This window comes from Cyrtonyx montezumae, unplaced genomic scaffold (genome assembly GCF_038088225.1).
Source record: "Cyrtonyx montezumae isolate F1298 unplaced genomic scaffold, pur_monq_1.0 scaffold_3, whole genome shotgun sequence".
NCBI lineage: Eukaryota > Metazoa > Chordata > Aves > Galliformes > Odontophoridae > Cyrtonyx > Cyrtonyx montezumae.
This window is the reverse complement of record NW_027072034.1, coordinates 137,623,852-137,643,385: the sequence shown is the minus strand read 5'-3', so window position 1 is coordinate 137,643,385 and position 19,534 is coordinate 137,623,852. Positions and strand designations below refer to the sequence as shown.

Here is a 19,534-nt window from a genome sequence, read left to right as displayed (position 1 = left end):
GTTCAAGAACTGACACAAAGGCAGGGCCATCACTAATTGCTGTCATGGGCAAAACAGGCTCCACTTGGGGAAAATTGATTTCATTGTTTGCCAATTAAATTTGGTAGTGGGAAAGATAAAAAGAAATAAATGAAACACCTTCCACCCACCACTTTCACACACTTAATTTTGCTCCTTCAGCCTCTTCATGCTTTTCCCCTGCTCTAGCATAAGTCCCTCTACAGGCTGTAGTGCGGGCTGCAGGAAAACACCTGCTCCATTATGGTCCTCTCCACAGGTTGATTAGGAATCTGCTTCCACACCTGGAGTGCATCCTCCTTCCTCTCTCTCCTTCATCTTACCTTTACGTTACCACTGCTATTATTTACGCTTTTTTTTTTCCTCCTTCTCTGTCTATGTGGTATTTTTTGCCCTTTCCAATACATGCTTTCTGGGAGGTACCATGAGCTTGGCTGATAGGCTAAACTGTGTCCTGCAGTGGGTCTGTTGGACTCGTCTGTATTTGGCACGGTCTTCTCTGTCTGTCTTACAGAGACTTGCTGAAAACCTTGCCACCTAGCCCCAGTACAGCAATGAATTAAATAGATTGTACGTGCAATCTCGTGTATTTTTTTCCTCCATATAGGTTCTGCTGTGCCGCTGAAAATTCAAAACATACTCCTTGAATATGAACAGATGATAGGTCGTGAAAAAAACCACCATACAGCTGTCCAGAGCAAAGCCTGGAAATTGGAAAATGAAAAAGAGGAGTTGCAATTAATAGCAGAAGAGACTAAAGATTTGAAATCCATGTTGGCTCACCAAGAAGTTGAATTCAAAAGTGACATCCAAAGCCTTAAGTATGCAATCTTGTATTTGATCATGTGTGTTATCCTGATCACGTTTTAGAAGATGCTGACGGTCTAGCCACCAACAACGTGCCATGTCCCCTAGTGCTACATCCATGTATCTCTGAAGTACCTCTATGGATAGGGAAGTACAAGTATTTTTAAGAGTCGCGCTTCACAGATTTTGTCTTTGTACCTTCCGTTTTTATATAAAATTAGGAACTGTGGCAACTCCACAGACTGCCAATTGAAGCAGTTTAGTGGGTGTGTTTGACTGAAGGTCAAATTTGAGATCATTCCCTTGTCCTCATCTGCTAGATGCAGATGGTTTATAATTACTGTTTACACTATTTCAGGGGAGTGGCCAGCAGGCATTATACAAAATACATCAAGAACAAATTCCAAGCCCTGCACATGGGATGGAGGGATCCCTTGTGAGGATAGCCAGGGAAATGCTCGGGTTTGTGAACTGCTTTGCTGAGAAGGCCCTGGGGGCTTTGGCAGATTTAAGTGCCACAAAAGCCAGAATGATCTCACAGCCCTGTAGGCCGAGAGTATCCTGGCTTCTGTTAAGAGGAGCAGAGCGTCAAGAAGCTGAGGGGAGTGATAGCTCTTGTTGGTCTTTTTTGCTGCACCGAGTCCAACTTTTGGACTCTCCATACATGAGATCATAATCAGCATGTGTGAGTGCAGCGGAGGCATTCTAGGCCGATCACAGAGCATGGAGCACTTCTCTCTGTGAGAAGAAGTCGAGGAGGTGTGTCAGAAGTCTCCCAGTGTCTGGAAGGGGATTATGAGTAAGACAGAGCAGTTCCTAATTTGGCCTGGATTTGATTCTGAATGTTTTTCAAAATTCCCAAACATCTATAAATTGCAAGGAATTAATTTTTTTTCTATATGAAATCTCAAAACTACTAGCTATACATTTGTAAAAGCTGTACTTTTTGAGAAATTAAAGCAATAATTATAAGCCATTTAAATTCTAATGTTACAGCCAATCTTTTGAGCTATTTATTAGTGGTCACTACTAATGAAGCAGATTCATTTTCCAGACTTAGTAAAGCGGATTTTTTGGGGCACCTCTTTATGTTCATAGTTGCTTTCTTATTTGTTGACAAAGATATTGGAAAAATATTCAAAATAACTACCAAATACGAACATACTTTCTTGTTTACTTACTGTGGACACGCAGTGAACAGTTTTAACCACATCAGTGAAGAGTTTTAGCCAATCAAACTGCTGATGGTTTCAGTTATTAAAAAAAATAAAGCCTCACATTCTCCAAGGCTTTTTTTATCAGATTGAAAATCAAGTTGCTGATATTCCTCCTACATGTAGATCCAGTGACTTTTAGAACTGTGCTTTTCAATCATTCTGAGCTTAACATTTCTAAATCTGTTTTTGGAATACTGTCCTTACTCTTTCAGAATAAAAATAAAAAGGTTACTCTACACGTGGTGAACAGTTGTTGTAGTCTTAGAGGAGGCTTGCTTAAAAGTTTTTGGATCTGTCTTAGGTTAAGTGATGTGCTCTTTTGTTAGCACTACTTGCAGTCTCCATGAGTTCTCACTATGTAGATGATGTTCACTACATTAAGAGCAGTTTATTTTGATACTAAAAGTTTATGGTATTTTGATCTGGTGAGACAGTGAGCTAATTTTGAATGAAGTGTGCACCTGTAATGTGAAGTTTTGGGGTTTTTTTTAGAAATTTTAGAAGTGTACATTCTTCATATCTGCCTACATGATGAATTTTATACGTCACTTAATGGCTTATTTGTCAGTCTTGTACAGCTCACGTACAAGATGTCTTCCACCACTAATGGGTTGAAATTGGATTTTAAAAGTTTAAAATTACAGCAAAAATATTGCATTTGAAAAGATGTGGCATTTTTACAGTTTGTTTCTGCGAGCTCATAATGTGGCATATTTACTTTTTTGTCCGTGCTTTAATTCCTCAAATATTCTCTTTAAAATCCCAGATTTTCTTTGAAACAAGAAGAGGAAAGGAGGCTTAAAGCTGAAATGCAAAATGAAACAATGAAAGAACAACTGAGGAAGAAAGAAGATCAGTATTATAGAGAGACAGAGAAGAAACAACAACTTGAATTGCATGCAAGGAATTTAGAAACAGAGTTAATATCGCTGAGAAAACTCTTGAAGCAGGTATATTAAACATTCAGTTTTTCTGTTTCTTTTTAATTGATACTGTATTCTGGGATGTCCACTGAAAATGTACCTTGTTTGTGCAACAGGCATTAGGTAATTATCTTGGTACATTTTGAGGACATATTACAAACATAGTAAGAGCACATGAAAATGGTCCTTAGGGATCTTCAGTGGCCACACTGTTCTGGCAGGAGCAATAAATAGTTAGCATCACCTCTTTCAGTTTGCCTGAATGTAATGGCAGTGTGGTCTGCATTAGTTTGCCTCCTGGTCTGTTTGTTCAGTTGGCCAGTCCTCTTCTGGGTCTCACCTCATTAGTAGTCTTCGTAAATCTCGTACAGCTCAATTTGTACAGCAGTATTGCTAGCTTTTGGTAAACTGAAAATATAATGACATGTTCTGAAGCATTTCTAAATGTTAGCACTGAGTTACAGATGTAGGCTTAAACCCTTGCAGTAGCATATAGTTAATGGAATTAGTGTGCTTTTGGAAATGTTACTTGTTGGCTTTATGCTGTTCTTACAGGCAGATCTTTGCCTGTAAGCATATAAGTGTACATCTCTATTTTCAGTGTGTATATATAGTATGTTAGAAAGATAACTTGGGTTTCTGCTTAAACTCTGTACATTTCCAAGAAAGGTAGTTTTACCTTTTTCTTTTGTTACAGAGTGTGATTCGTTAAGTATAAAACTTTAGAGCGCTAATTTTTTGCAACAGGTTGGAAAAGACCTCCAAGATCATCAAGTCCAACAGCAACCAAACCATACTACCCTAACTCTAACAACCCACTGCTAAATCATGTCCCTGAGCACCACATCCAGATGGGTTTTAAACACATTCCGGGATGGTGACTCAACCACCTCCCGGAGGAGCCTATTCCAGTGCTTAACCAGTTAACATGCAGTGCTTAAACATGTTTATTTGCAAACATGGAAGATTGATGTTCAGGCCGTTCTATGATTTTATGATAAACAGCTCTTATTAGAATTAATAGAACGTAAGAATGCAAAGAATGAAACAGGAAGGTATTGCTAATTGTGATTTTGCTCAGGATTCACAAGTTTCATTATATTGCTGTAGACTGAAGAAGAGCGTGATGAAATACAGATGCAGCTCACTCAGGAAAAGAGTGCTAGAGCCCTACAAGAAGGAATTTTGAACAGCCACCTGCAGAGGCAGAAGGATCTGGAAGTACAGTCAAGGAAGACTATGGAAAAAAATTCAGAGGTAAGCAGTTCCATTTCTAATGCATGTGATTATATTTCACTGTGCTCATTCTAAAGTCATAAGAAAAATAACTCTTTGTGCCTGTTGGTGGATTATCTACAGTTTATCACTATGACCTGGTTTTGTTACTGCTTTCTTTAAAAAACTCTGGATAGCAGCATCAATCCCATATATACCTGAATTGCATGTGGAAGTAGGAAGCCACTGGAAAATAAGATGCTGTTTACCCAGTTTCTTAAGCTATCTGCTGTTCCTCATTGTGTAGTTGTTACCATCATTTTTAAGGTTTTTAGTTGTGAAACACACAGATATTTTGGGATTAACTAGGAAAGAACTTGGTTGAGGCTGTTTGTGATCCCATTGCTTGGGTTTTGAAATGATTATTATACTACCACCACATTTTTGTTTCCATTTTTTTTCATCATTTGCCTGTATCCATTATTTTTATCTCAACCCATGAGTTCAATTTTCTTTCCAGATCTCTCCCTCATCCCACTTAGAGGTGAGGAGTGAGCAAATGACTGTGTGGTGCCTGGCTGCCTGCCAGGTTAAACCACAAGTGACTATTTATTCATGTCCTTTATCACTCAGGAATCTGACACTAGTGAAAGAGAAAAGGATCTGTTGTACAAAAATCAGTTACTGCAGGAAGAGATTGCTATGCTAAGACTAGAGTTTGATCAAGTAAAACTAAGGCACCAGGAGGATGAAGGAAAATATGTAGTGGACAATGAGACTATGAAAGAAAAAAATGAAGATCTTAAGAAGGAACTTAAACTGAATGAGGAAGCCTTAACACAGACAGTACTTCAGTACAGCGGTCAGCTGAATTTCCTCAGAATGGAATCTGCAGTGCTAACTTCCAAGCTTGAACAGACAAAAGAAATCAAAGACAGACTGGCAATAGAGATTGAATCATTCCGTTCTTGCTTGAACACTGCTGTCCAGGATCTTGAACGTCATCAGTCATTGAAAAGTGATGTCGAACGAACATTTCAGAGAGAACGTGAAGAGTGGCTTCGTTTACAAGACAAGCTCCATCATGAGCTCTGTGATATGCGAGAAGCCACCAAGGGCTTGACTCAGCAGCTGAGTAAAATGGAAAGCAAAGCTAGTAGCCTAGAAAATGAGCTTCACCGTTTGAAACAGACACTTCAAGAAGAAACACTGCTTCTAGAATTGACACAAAAAGAATTAAATCAAGCCCAGTGGCAGGCAAAGGAAAGTCATCATGCTTGGCAACTTGAGAAAGATCAAGTCAGCAAATTTATGATAAAGCAGGAATCTATGCAGGAGCGATTGGCTCAGTTCCAAAGTGAAAATATTTTACTCCATCAGCAGCTGGAAGATTTGCAGAACAAGGGGATTATGAAAGAAAAGGCTGTGAACGATGTCCAGGACAGATGTAATGATACTTTCAACAAACTCAGGGCTGATACTGAAAAGCAAGTTTACCTCGTGGAAGAGAGAAACAAGGAATTAAATACCGAGTGTACTGATTTAAGGGAACAAGTCTTTAAACACGAGACTGACAAAGTAGAAAGAGAGGTAAGCTATACAACTAGAATAAATTAAAATGCTTCAGTTCATAAAATGACTTTGTATTTCTAAAACGCATCAGGTATGTTATATGCATAGGACTGAATTTTGTAGTTTTGTTCTGGTTCATTGTTTTTCTCTTGGAGTTAAGGAAGACTTTGGTAAATGGTCACTGCTCAGATCTGAGCAGAAATTAGAGAAATGCAGGGCTTGGTCAAGAAGATGATCCTTCAGAATTTTTTCATCCTTTCTCCTTAGTCCCCTGTAGAGTGCTGCTTTTCTACACATATTGCACTGTCAACACACAAAAAAAAAAAGTATTAGAAGAACCATCCAATATTCAAAGGTTGAGAGGTGAACATGCAGATAAGTGAAGTGATGAGGGATGGATTTATAGTATGTTCATGCAGAAGAAAGAGTAGAAAAAAACACTTCTTCTTAAGATGATAGAAAATTGAAGTGTTAGTGTTATGCAGTTATTAATTTATGTGTGTGTTTTAGGAGTTCTGAGGCATGTGCCAATCCTCCAAGAAGTTGATTTCAGACACTGATTGAAGTCTTACGTATTTTCTGATGTGTAGACTTATGTAAATGTGTTCATTCTTTATGATTCTGCAAAAATCTGTTTAGCCAGACGGAAGAAAGACTAATTAGGAAATAAGTAAATCTCCTCCTGAAAATTGATAGAGTGCATGAATATGAAATGTGCTGCCATGCAGATTACTAGCATTCTTGGTGTCTTGAATGTGCAAGGAACAAGTATTGCTCCCATATCTGCGTGTAGATTACAGAAAATGAGAAAGACTGGAACATAACAGGGATGGTAGGAGCAAGGATTTCCTTGTACCTTCTTCAGCAAAGGGGTTGGACTCAGATGATCTCTTGAAGTCCCTTCCAATGCCTGCAATTCTGTGACTGTGAGCAGTTATACAGCTGTAGGTAATGGGAGAATACATTATGAATGTTCTTAGAAGTAAAGTATTCTCGATTCCAGGTAGGGTAATGATTAAGAAGTTGGCTTAACCATTTTGGTTAATCTTTCTTTCCTTTCTAGAGAATAGGAAATGATCACATTCAGTTTTTAGATGCCTTGATAATAAAGTTTGTGTCCCCCAACGATTTGAGTAGTGAGCTGAAATTACTCTTCTGTCAGATAGACGCCTTATTTTTGTTTATTTTTAAGGGCAACATTGGAAAATAACTCTTAGAGAGTTGTCAGTTGTCTTAACTTGTGAATTGCTTTATATTCTTCCTCCCTCCTTTTGAAGTTCCTAGATACAGAACATATTAATCCACAGTGAACTCAGTAAGAAGGCTCTAAGAGGATGTGATTCAGCATCTTCTTAAAGCTTCACAGGAGATTCAGGAACACATGTGGATTTAATTATGCCTGCATAGCGAAAGAAAAGCACAATGAATGGTCTAATATAAGGTCACACCTTTGATCATTGGAGTTACATCTGCAGTCAAACATTGCAGCAGAGTTCTTTGTGTTTTCTTAGGGGAAAAAGAATACGTGATGGCAGTGTGCTTGTGTGATAAAGGTTACTGTGTGCAAGTGCCTGCTGGTGGAGACAAAATTTCTTACCTTTCAATTCACTCTGAAGACTGAATTATATCATCTAGACAGTTTAAAGAAGTAAAGTGATATGTCATGCATTTCCTCCTGTTCTTCTGTTTCTTCAGTGTACGGTCAGACAGCTGCAGCAGGAGCTTGCTGAAGCTCTTAAGAAGCAGTCTATGTCAGAAGCATCACTTGAAGTTACTACACGGTGCCGCAGTGATCTTGAGGAAGACAATTTGCGCTTGCAAAAGGAATTGGACAGGGTGAAAACCAAGGTACAGATAAACTGTAACTCATACCTATAAATCCGAGGGTGTTTTTCCCTGTTTCTGGTGTAGAAGAGAAAAATTATGTTCTGAATGTGAGTAGCAGAGAGGTTAAGAGGTTAGCAGTGATACCCTGTCATAATTCATGAAGCCATTGAAATCTTTGCCAGCTGGCCTCCTTCCTTTGTAGTGCAAGAAAAGAGTTGCTGGAATCATGAAAAAAACCCCAACTATTTTCTTTTGCAAGTAGGGGACATTCTTCAGCCCCAAAGCTGAAGCTCTTCTTCAGGCTGCAGGGTATTGCAGCAGCGTTCTTTCTTCTCCCTACTTGCTCCCCCCTCCTGGTGTCAAACACAACTTAACAATTTGTTTGTGGGTGGGATGTTCCCACTATTTCAAGCAACATCTCACACAGCTGCTCTAAATTTACCAATTATTGCTCTGTATCTTATAAGCTTGGTTGTAAACACTGTAAGCAGGTCCTTAGAAATTAATATTTTCTACAGAATAGCAGGCAAGTAGCTACAGAGTGTCACATGTCACTGAGAAGACAGGATTGACAGTGTCAGCGCTCATAACGGTGTCACACAAGATCCTTTGGATGGATGTTAGAGGCCAGTGTAACAGATGATGAAATATCTCTACAACCATCTGTTGTTGATTGTTTGCTATGAGAAATGAAAGTTTGACTGACTTGTAAATGATTACAGTACTTTGGGTAGGGGGTGTATGTAGGTATGTGCAATATTCAAATTCTGCAGCACCCTCTGAGTTCTCTGTAGAGAAACTAACCTGGCTGCTGCAGATTCTCAGTGTTACTTTACAGTTACAGGAGTCCGAAGAACAGCGTATTCAATCTGAGCATTGTGTTCATGACTTGAAGGCTGTCTTAGACTATCAGGAAAGAGAAATATCAGCTTCTTCCCAGAAACTGCAAGACCTTCTGTTAGCAAATTCTGGAACTAATATTACTATAAAGCAACTGGAAGAACATGTGCAGAGGTAAGAAAATAACCTAGCGAAGCAAGGTTTTGCTTTCTGGGAGTCTGAAAACATCAGGATTGCCTTGTTGCATTGCCATGGTAATACGTGCTTTTGAAGGAAGCTCTTGCTTTAGATTGCATTCTTTCACATTGTTCTTTCACAATTTGTGCTATTATGGATCTCTCTAATATGATCTCTATTTCTCTTTAAGACTTGAAATTGAAAATGCCAGACTGGAAGCCACAAGCAAACAACAAACCAATAGAATTGAAGCTCTTCAGAAGGATCTGCAAGCCTCAGCCTCAGTAAGCCAGTCATAAAGTTGCTTTTTTTTTTTTAGGGGGTGGTGGGGAGCCTCTGAGCCTAGCTGGATATTTTTCATGGGAAAGTTATATGATTTTCCTGGACAGTGCAGAGGAGGTGAGTCACCTGAGCTCTGCTGACTGTAGGGTACTCTGAAAATCCTGCTGGTCCATTCCCCAGCTTTCTGGTTTTAAGAGTTTTCCTGTAATAATATATCAAGTCTACTGAACGCTGAGGTTTTGACATTAATTTGCTGGTTTAAATATTTTATTCTTTATACCATTCATGACATTACATGACAGACACGTATTGGAATGTGCATCTTGAAAGGAATTCTGCAGGTTTCTTTAGGGAAATTTCACATGTGTGTTGGTTCCAAGAGCTTCATGCTCGAGGCCTGACTGACATCATCAAGCTGGGACAAGGATTTTGCTGTGTGGAATTGCTTTTCCATTGGCTGCTTGATGTGTATTTGTTTTCATGAAGCAGTAGAGAGAAATCCCTGTGGAATTATTTTCTGAACTTGGTGAAAGGTTTGGAATTTCCCCCTGTTCAGTGGCAGCAGCATAAATAAGGTGATTGATATTAGCATAAATAAGGTGATGTCACCTGTGGTTTATATAAAGCAAATTATTTATGTATTCTAAGCAGTGAACTGTAGGCCTTGTTATACCTGTGGTTGTCAATTAATGTGGAAGTGGTTCTGAAAATAGCTATGTGTGGAAGTTGAACTTTGTGCTACTGACTCAAGAAGACACGTGTGCCTGCTCTTTCCCCCTTGGTTAAGACGGCATTGTTTTCAAATGTATGGTGGATGAGAGAAGCTCTTTTGCGTGTTCATTGTTAAGAGTTAGAGTAGTATGGTTAGGTTGTGGTTGGATTTGATGATCTTGAAGGTCTTTTCCAACCTGAGCAATACTATGATTCTGTATTTGAAGTTTCTTTGTATTCTTCATAGTTTTCTTCCAGAAGCCAAATGGCAGAGGTGATAATTGCTAACAATTTTATATGTTTTTTTAAACAATTTTTTAAAAAAACAGATGATCTTGAGTTCTCACATACTCAGCTTTTTGTATCCCTGCCACTCAGGCCCTGAGTACTTTTGTGATTTGGGAATCGTGAAGGAATTGAATAGAAGCCAACAGGGTACATCTCTGTAAATGCTAGAGTTGTCCTGTCAGGAAGATGGTGTGGTTTGATACCAGTAGAGCACACGGAGCAAGGCTGCAGTTCCTCAGTTCTTTATTTGGTTTCCTTCTGGTTGTTGTCTGACCCCTTGATTTCTGGGCAGGGTTAAAACCCCTTATTTTCAGTGCAGTTTTTGGAGGAACTGCTGCAAGTTTTCAGAACAGCAGGAGCTTAAAACCCTTGCAGAATAAATAAGGTGCGAGTGCAAAGTACTAAACTAGTTGCCACCTCTCCTCTGGTTTGTCTGAGAAAACACCACGAGGAACAAAACCAGAATTAGTAAACAGCCACACACAAGATGTGGAGGTCGTGACAGAGGAGACACTGATGAATTTCAGAAGAGCTGACTCTTCCACAAGAGCCTGCTGGTCGTTGGAAAATCCATGAATGCTCTAGACTGCGAGGTGTTCTCCTGGGCTGTGGCTACCTATGTGAGCTGACCTATTAGCAGAGGGACTGCAGAAGCTGTTCTTCTACATCTTTTTCCAGCTCTCTGGGATGAAACCCATTAAGAGGAGGGCATTTGCTTCAGTGGGGGCATCTGTTAGTATCCACAGGTATCAGCCTGTTTGTGTGGCATCTGAACTGATTAAATGTTCACAAGAATCATGTGCCCCAGTGTTGTGCTGAACTTGGCAGAGGGACAGATATGTGCTGTCTGCACTTGCAACATGTACTGGCCTGTGCTGAGGCTCCCCATGAGCCAGCAGTATGCTCTGGTGGCGATGAAGGCCAATGAGATCCTGGGGTGCATTAAAGAGTGTGGCCAGCAGGTCAAGGGAGGTGATCCTCCCACTCTACTCTGCCCTGGTGAGGCCTCACCTGCAGTACTGTGTCCAGTTCTGGGCTCCTTGGTACAAAAAGACAGGGATCACCTCAAAAGGGTCCAGTGGAGGGCTACAAAGATGATAAAGTGCACGGAACACCTCCCTTATGAGGAGAGGCTGAGAGACCTGGGTCTGTTCAGCCTTGAAAAGAGTCAGAGGGGATCTCATCCCTGTCTATAAGTATCTAAGGAGCGGGAGGCAAAGGGACGTAATTTCCAAGAACAAATGAAGCAAAGGTATTCTGAAATGGTGAATGAAGTTGACAGATTAAGAACAAAGGCAAGTTCTGGTTGTTTCTTTGTTTTGTTTTTTTGTTTGTTTGTTTGCTTGTTTGAGTTGTGATAATTTCTGGAAACTTGTAATATGCTTTTCAGGAGGTACAGAAAAGTTATATTTCTGGGGGAGGAGGGGAAATTGGCTTCACAGTTGACCTTGGAAACTTCTGGAACTTCTCATATTTCCTAACGTATTCTAGCAACCAGACAGCGGATTTGACCTAGAGAGGAAGTAACCTCCTTTACCACTGCTGTGGAAGCTGCTTTCTGAAGCTCTGTTTACAAAGCTTTCAAGAGCAATGGCAGGAGGAGCACTTGTTTCCCGTGCCCACTTAGCTCTGTACTGAAGCGCTTCCCTGAAGCACAATGGACATTCTTTCTGATATCTGGGTTGAGTTTGATTTCCATTGAGCAGAAGAGCAGCCCTAGCACCTTTCAGCCTATTCCCACAAGTTAAATTCTGCTAGTTTGGTATTTGTATTTGGAATTTGGTGCAGAATTTGGAATACTTGCTGCAGAAGAGCTGAGGAAGGCTGGAACTCGAGGAATCCTATTGGCAACAGTTTAAAAGCTGTTCTTCCTTTAAAAGATGAGCTTGACTTTCCTTCGGCTTTGATACTGAGTCAGCAGATGACAGTTCCAGTCCTGAAGGTATTCCCCTTTATGAATTTTTAAAGAATAATTTTACACCCCTCTGAGTTCATTTTATTACTGTCTGTAGGTTACTGAACTTTCTCAGAAGCTGGAGTTAGAGTCTAAAAAATGCATCCATCTGGAAGCACAAAACCAGGATTTGAAAGAAGCGCTGCATACTCTGCATGAGAGCCATGAAAAACTGGAGAAGAACAAACGCCAGCTTAAGGAAGAAGTGGCAAAACTCAGACATCACTTGGAGACTAATACAGTGAATCTCATCCAAATAGAACAGTATAAGAAAGAGATAGATGAACGAGCCGCACAAGAAGTCAGACAAAAACTACAAGAAGTCAATGTTTTTTTGCAGGTAAATGAATTTCTTGAGTCTGTCTGTCATTTTTATTAAGCATATATATATTTTTCATTTTTTTATTTGATGCTTAGTGCTGTGCGTGTGTCTTTCCTGTACAGGAGAATGAAAAATTGTTGGGTGAACGTGCTTTTGTGTGTGCAGTGTGCCTGTAGGTTTCCAACATAATAGCATTCCTGTGACAGACGTCTGTTTTGCAGTTCTTAAAGGATATTGCAGACTGGTGATCTTGATATTGCTGCTCATCAGCACGGGAATATTGCAACCTAGAGATGGTTTGGCCATAGATACAGGTCACTGTACAGGATAAAATGCTCAGGGAATGAGTCACTGAAGTTGCCATGGGGCAGGAAGAGAGGGGAGGGCAATTCTCATCATTTCTTTGTAGAATCCTTTTTGTGTGCCCTGTCCTACAGAGATATCAGAGCAGCTTCTAAAAGAAGGCTAAGTAATATTGCTAAGAGCAGATCTCTGTTTAGATGAAAACAGTTATGTAATGTGTTGGTTCTGGGCTTCTGCCTTGATTTCCTGATGGTAGTGAGTAGGTACAGTTGCCTCAGCTCTGTAAAACTGTGCTCTGGGGCGGGAAAGATAGTTCACTTTTTCTTTGCAGTGCTTGAAACTGTGTTATCTGCTTCAGGCCCAGGCAGCCTCCCAGGACCGTTTAGAACAAATTAGAGCCAGTCATCGTGCCTCACTGACAAACCAACTAAAGCACAGAATTGAAAGTCTCGAATATGAGTTGGACAGAATAAAGAACACTCAACAAGACAATGTTTTTCAACAAGAATCCACAAAGGCAGAAGCAGAAAGATACAAAGAAAGGTACCTGGAAGAAATGAAAGCTAGAATATGCCTAGGAAATAAGCTGGAAAGGTAAGTCCGTGCCTTTTTGTAGTGGTAATGAAATGTGAATTAGTAGTAGCTTGCATGAAAAACCTTGTTCAGTTTCCTCGTAAAATCCCTCTTCAATGTCTTGTCAGTATTACAGACATAAACCTAAGATGATGTCTTTATGAATGAGCCCTCTGAAACCTTCCCCTTTATTTTTGCAACTGCTGTGATGTCACTTCAGTGTTCTAGCAGTAACACCACTAGCTGTGGCATCACTAGAGTGTGTTTGAAGTTGATAGCATTTTAATAGGCTGCCTTTTGGCCCCTCTCATTTTGGACTCTGAATGCTTTCTGTTTTCTGAAGATGGATAACAGTCAAGGACCTGGAAAAAGTGACATTGCAAAAACATTACCAAAGATGATTCTTTATGTGTTTTTGAATGTTTCAGGGCTAATGAGAAACTATCAGAAGCCAACACTAAGCTCCTTCAGGCGTGCCAGAGAAGCAAATCTTTAATTGCAAGCAGCTTCGTCGGTGGAGGTCTGCCCACAAGCCCAGTTCTGTATTCGGCTGAACTGGGACATCTTGACAACCACGTGGCCCTGAACAGAAGTCTTGGCCTAGGAGGAAGCTTCCTAGGCACAGCTGGGAATGTGTTATCACCGCAAAGAAAGGTTGAAGCCTACATGGCTAAGGTAAGCATTGTGAAATACTCTTAAGTGGTGAAGAGTTTTGGGCATCAAGATTGTAAAAAAAATTCCAGGAGTGCTCAGACACCAGAAATACTGGCATCTAACTAATGAACTATATAACTATACACATACAGAACTATATACATATAAGGTTTTCATGTTTTTTCTTTTAACAAGAGAAAATTTAATAAGCAGTGCTGTGGCATCGGAAGTTCTCAGCTATTTACTAAACTGATGTATAGTATGAAGATAAGTGTCTGACATACTTAAAATGGGCAACTTGATATCTTAGTGATGCCTATCAGACATCCCTGGTCAAGCCACTTCTTCTTTCCTTGCTGATCTGCATCTTGATACTTTCTTTTTGTACGTTAATACTAACGAAGACATGCTTCAAAACTAGGACGGTATAAGTATGATTGCTTTGCTTCTTCCTACACTACTGTGGGATGCATGCTGTGCCTAGGCAACACTGCTTTTTGTGCTTCCTGCTGTAGGGTAGATAACCCAAAAGAATAGTATACACAGAAAATAACAGAGGTGGATGGTATATTTTGTGTGATTTATCTGGATAGCATACAGACAAGCAGTAAATAAAGAAAAGCTGATGGTCAAGACGCGCCCAGGACTCCACATGGGAGGGATCTCCAGCAAGAGATCCTTCCCCAGTGGTGGTCAGCCCTTAAATGGGGTCTGGGAGAGGTGGAGCCAGACTCCACCCCTTCTGGTCACACAGATACATTGCCTTCCCCTGTGGTCCTGTGGCTGACTCAGTGCTCTCCTCAGGTGATCAATCAGTGGTTCAGGCCCTGATTCGACAGTTCCCATACATCTGCTATGTACTGTTACCTGAAGAAAGAGTGGCCTACTCTTCAGGAAGTCTTCACAGCTTTCTAGTATTTTGCAGCAATTTATATATGATTGCAACACAGCAGTAACTCTGAAGTACTCTACCAGTTGTGCTACTTAGTACTTGGCCTGTTCACCAGACTACTTAGAAAGACAGGAGTTTATACGACACTCAGCCTTTTCTTTCCTTCAGTGTTAGCTTCAGTTAATACCTCAGATTTTTCCAGTAATCTGTTCCCTTCCATTGAAAAAAAAAAAAAAAAAAAAACCAGCAGCAAACAACACCTCTGTATTGCCATTAAATTCAAGCTAAGTGCTGCCTTCTTGGCCGAAGGAGATCACAAGTACTCCTGACAGTAAAGCTCATAATGACAGGGAGTTAAGGAGCTTAAATTGCATCGTGCCTTATGTAGTCGTCTTGCACGTGGGTTTTTATTTAAAGCTCTCTGTGCGCATTTGGAGTTTTTCAAAGTAAGGGAGGTTATCTGAAGAAGAGTGTATGCATCTCCTGGGAGAAGGAAGCTTGTTTAGATTTTGACTTTGATTTGTGCAAAAGCTTTGAAATAGCTTCAAGGACAAGAGGTTGAAAATATTTCACACTGCCATCCTCCAAATTGCTGGTATTGATTCCTCTGTCCATGCAGCTATTAGAAAAAACAAACTGTGCTGATTACAAACAAAAGGAAGAAAGGAGCACAGGAAACAAAGGTGAACTCTACTAGCTGCAACCAGTGTGAGTGCATGGATTCATGCTACCAGTTTTCCTACTGGTAGCGTAAGAGGGAACACCTTCTTCCCATTCCATCTCTGTTTCTGTTCCCCTTCTGATTTTATTCCATCTGCACTCTGCTTTTGTAGCAGTCTTAAGAATTTCCTCTCTTTTGACTTCTGCCTATTCCTCTTGTTCTTTCTCTGGGCACCAAAAAGAGCCCAGCTTTGTTATTCTTTACACTCCATCCCACAGGCAGATGGTTGCACCCATGGGTGAAACCCCCTGAGCCTTCTCTTCCCCAGGCTGACCAGGCCTGGTGCTCTCAGCCCCTCTGCGTAGGCCACGTGCTCCAAGCACGTCGTGTATTTGCAGAGGACATAAGCCAGGAAGCTGTATGCTGACGATCACTTCTGTGTGTTACAGACCTGGTGGAAAATAATGCAAGAGTCACAAATACCATCAAATGCTAATAATAGCATAGAGTGTTTGGACTGTGGCCCTTGAAAAGGTCTGATTTCTCCTTATGAAGACTTTTCATTCAGAATAAATCACAATAAATAACCAGCTCTGGGGGGACAAGGGGTAAATGCTCTTTTCTAGTGATCCAAGCTGGTTTCTGTTACATAATAAAATCTGCAGTACTTGCTTTGTAAGGAAGCTAACAAGAAAGTTAACAAAGGAGTAATGTGTTTTATATGTGTTTGAAGATAGATATTAACCATATCTACATTTTTATAAATCCACTGTGCTTTCTTCCTGTATTTTTATGCCCTGTTATGGTCCAGCTGGTGAATTCTGTATTGTTTTGTGCCAAAGTTAACATTGCTCAGCAGTGAGAAAGCTACAGCCTCACTCACCAAGAGACTGTCTTTGTGAAAACTCAAACTCCAAACCAAGATGTCCCCATTTGGGGCGATATTTTTGGTTTCTAATAGGCCATTTATGTGTGGGTTTTAAAATTGTTTTGTAAGTTTTATGATACAAAAATGTAACTTGAAAATTCAATTATGTGTTATGTATAATTCTAGATATGGAAAGAACTGGATGAAAAAATCACTAAAGAACTTGAACGAGGTAATGTAGTACTCTGCTATCAGTGTTTTTAAGGAAGATTATGACTGTAACTTCTGTGTAAAAAAGAGAAAAAACACAGAGACCAAACCACCTCCCCCACACAGACACACTTGGCTTAAGCTGAAGTCACCTTTCATCCTCAGGCACAAACATCAAACATATAAAACACCCTGAAGTAAGATTTTTATGGACTTCAGTCATCACTTCTCTTTCTGCATACATTCATTGCATTCAGTGTTGTTTGTGGATTCTCTGAAGAGGAGAGTTGCAGTCAGAGACTCAGAGTCCCAGGTGGGGACCAGTGACAAGTGGTGTTCCTCAGGGATCTCTGCTGGCACTGGTGCTGTTTTAACATCTTTTTAAGTGACACGGACAGTGGGATCGAGTGCCCTCTCAGCAAGTTTGCAGATGACACCAAGCTGGGTGGTGCAGTTGAGGTGCTAGAGGGAAGGGATGTCATGCAGAGGGACCTGGACAGGCTCGAGAGGTGGGCCTTTGCCAAACCCGTGAAGTTCACCAAGGCTGAGTGCAGGGTTCTGCTCCTGGCTCGGGGCAATCCCAAGCACAGATGCAGGCTGGGCAGAGAATGGCTTGAGGTCAGCCCCGAGGAGAAAGATCTGGGAGTGTTTGTTGATTAAAGACTCAACGTGAGCCAGCAGCGTGTGCTTGCAGCACAGAAGGATAACCGCATCCTGGGCTGCGTCAAGAGAATTGTGACCAGCAGGTCAAGGGAGGCGATTCTGCCCTTCTACTCTGCTCTCATGAGACCCTACTTGGAGAGCTGCATCCAGTTCTGGATCCCCCAGCACAAGAGGAGGGCCACAAAAATAATTAGTGCTGGAGCACCTCCCCTGTGGGATCAGGCTGAGAGAGCTAGAGCTCTTAAGTCTGAAGAAGAGAAGGCTCCAGCGGGACCTTATAGCAACATTCCAGTAGCTGACGGGGCCAGGAAAGCTGGGCAGGGGCTTTTTATAAGGGCATGAAACAGCAGGATGAGGAGAAATGGCTTTAAACTGGAAGAGGGTAGATTTAAACTAGGTTTTAGGAAGAAATTCTCTACTCCCAAAGTCAGGGTGCTGAAACGCTGGCACAGGTTGCTTGGAGAGGTTGTGCGTGCTCCCACCCTGCAGGCGTTCAAGGCCAGGCTGGGATGGGGTTTGAGCAGCCCGGTCTAGAGGGAGGTGTCCCTGCCTATAGCAGGGGGGTTGGTACTAGGTGATCTTGAAAGGTCCCTTCCAGCCCAAACCATTCTATGATTCTAAGACCTCTGGAATTTCTTTCTGTAGTTTTAGAAGTTGTGTTGATTGATTACTGAATGTGAAAAAATGTTTCTTCCTTTGTGCCTGTCCCTTTTGCTTTTTGTTTCTCTTGGAAGTTGTTAAATCTGTCTCCAGAGCGTAGCCTGTTCAGCTACCAGTAATGTTTTTACAGTGACTTATTTCACTCAGTCTACTGTAAAAGTAACATCATGAATCTTGCTTCTTTTCTCTCCAGCCACTGCTGATCTTGGAACTAGATCTCCTCAAGGTTCTCCAATGGTCTCTATTAATGGATCTTCAAAAAATCTCAGTGTTGACCAGGATCCCCATTGCAGAGCAATACAGGAGTACCGTGATGTCTTAACCAAAAATTACCTGATCTAAATAAAAATGCAAAGGGAAAAGTACTGGGAATTATTTTGTTTACACGGCATGTCTGTGGTTTCCCATCCTGTAGCTTAGATATGGAAACATCTTTATTGCGTTTTGAGTATAAGTTCTAAATGTACTAAAAAAAATAGCACTCTGCACTTCCCTGTTGGTTACTGAGGTACAGCTGATATGTTTTGCACTCAGGAAAAGAACCATATCTATTTTTTCTTACTATCAGATTGAGTAATGTTGGTTCTTAACTTGACAGAACTGTCTTAAGTGCCTTTGATTACAATAGATGTGTTATTTTGTTCCACTTGTGTTCCTTGTTTTAACAAAAGCATTCCCTTTTCTCTGTTTAAATCCTTTCATTGTTCGTGTTAATGTTTCTAGTGTTATTGTAATGCACAGGAGGTTATTGTTTGGCTTTCTGCCAGCTGTTTCAGTTCTGATACTGTGAATATTTGTGCTGATTAAGTGATAAAGTTTTACCAACGTTTAAGCTGGAAAATACTGCACTTTACATTGTTGTGTCACTTTTACACACCTTGGGTCTAAAAGTACTGTGAGCGTGTAGCCGTGCCAAGAAAGCTTTAATGTGATCTCTTTGACATGTTTGATTTGGTATCCATGTTGGACTTTGTATTAGAATTCGATTCAGCTGTAGGCATTCACAGCTGCTAGATCAACTGATGAACCTGAAGCAGTTAATGCTGGGAAGATGGAAAAGCAGTATTTCGACCTTAAGTCCTGTCGGTACTTAATACTGCTGTGTGACAGGATGACTTTTTGTTGCTGCCAACAGCTGGCAATGCAGTAACTGCAGCTCAGGTGGAAGGTAATGCCATGGGACTTTGTGTCTATAAGACTGGGTGTCCTGGTTAGAGGGATGCTGAGAAGGTGGAGATAATGAATGCCTTCTTTGCTTCCAAGTGTAGTGTCTTGCAGCTGGAGAGGAATAACCACATGCACCAGTACAGGTTGGGGGACGACCTGCTGGAAAGGAGCTCTGCAGAGAAGGAAAAGGAGGTTCTGGAAGACAACAGGCTGGCCATGAGCCAGCAGTGTGCCCTGGTAGACAAGAAGGCCAGTGGCACCTTGGGATGCCCCCTCTCCTCTGCTCTGCTGTGGCCACGTTTAGAATTCTGTGTCCAGTTCTGGGCTTCCCAGTTCAAAAAAGACAGGGATCTCCTAGGAGTCCAGCGGAGGGCCATGAAGATGATAAAGGGCCTGGAGCATCTCCAGTGTGAGAAAAGGCTGAGTAACCGAAGTCTGTTCAGCCTTGGGAAAAGAGGACTGAGGAGGAATCAGATTAATGTTTATAAATATCTAAAGGGAGATGGAAGGCAAACGGATGAGGCCAGGCTCACCCTTTTGTGTGCAGTGAGGAGATTGTAGACAAAGAGCAATGGTCTAAAACTTGAACACAGAAAGCTCCGTAAAAACATGTGGAAGATCTTTGTGGTAAGGGTGACAAGAGTCCTGGAACAGGTTGCCCAGAGAGGTTGTAGAATCTCCTTCTATGGAAGCATTCAAGACCCTAAGTACACCTACCCATGTGATCCAT

At 41.1% G+C, this 19,534-nt stretch overlaps 1 protein-coding gene across 1 annotated transcript in view; it reads left to right on the top strand.

Moving 5' to 3' along the window:
• LOC136051471 (ankyrin repeat domain-containing protein 26-like) overlaps positions 1-18,090 on the top strand; it is a 58,414-nt gene extending 40,324 nt beyond the window's left edge. Inside the window, 14 exon segments of the mRNA XM_065740911.1 lie at positions 626-839; positions 2,809-2,992; positions 4,076-4,222; positions 4,814-5,770; positions 7,448-7,600; positions 8,418-8,593; positions 8,787-8,880; positions 8,986-8,995; positions 11,075-11,172; positions 11,890-12,171; positions 12,815-13,050; positions 13,458-13,704; positions 16,291-16,336; positions 17,831-18,090. Of these exon segments, the coding sequence (XP_065596983.1) occupies positions 626-839; positions 2,809-2,992; positions 4,076-4,222; positions 4,814-5,770; positions 7,448-7,600; positions 8,418-8,593; positions 8,787-8,880; positions 8,986-8,995; positions 11,075-11,172; positions 11,890-12,171; positions 12,815-13,050; positions 13,458-13,704; positions 16,291-16,336; positions 17,831-17,979 (2,993 nt within the window). The 3' untranslated portion in view covers positions 17,980-18,090.
• The last annotated feature ends 1,444 nt before the right edge of the window (positions 18,091-19,534 follow it).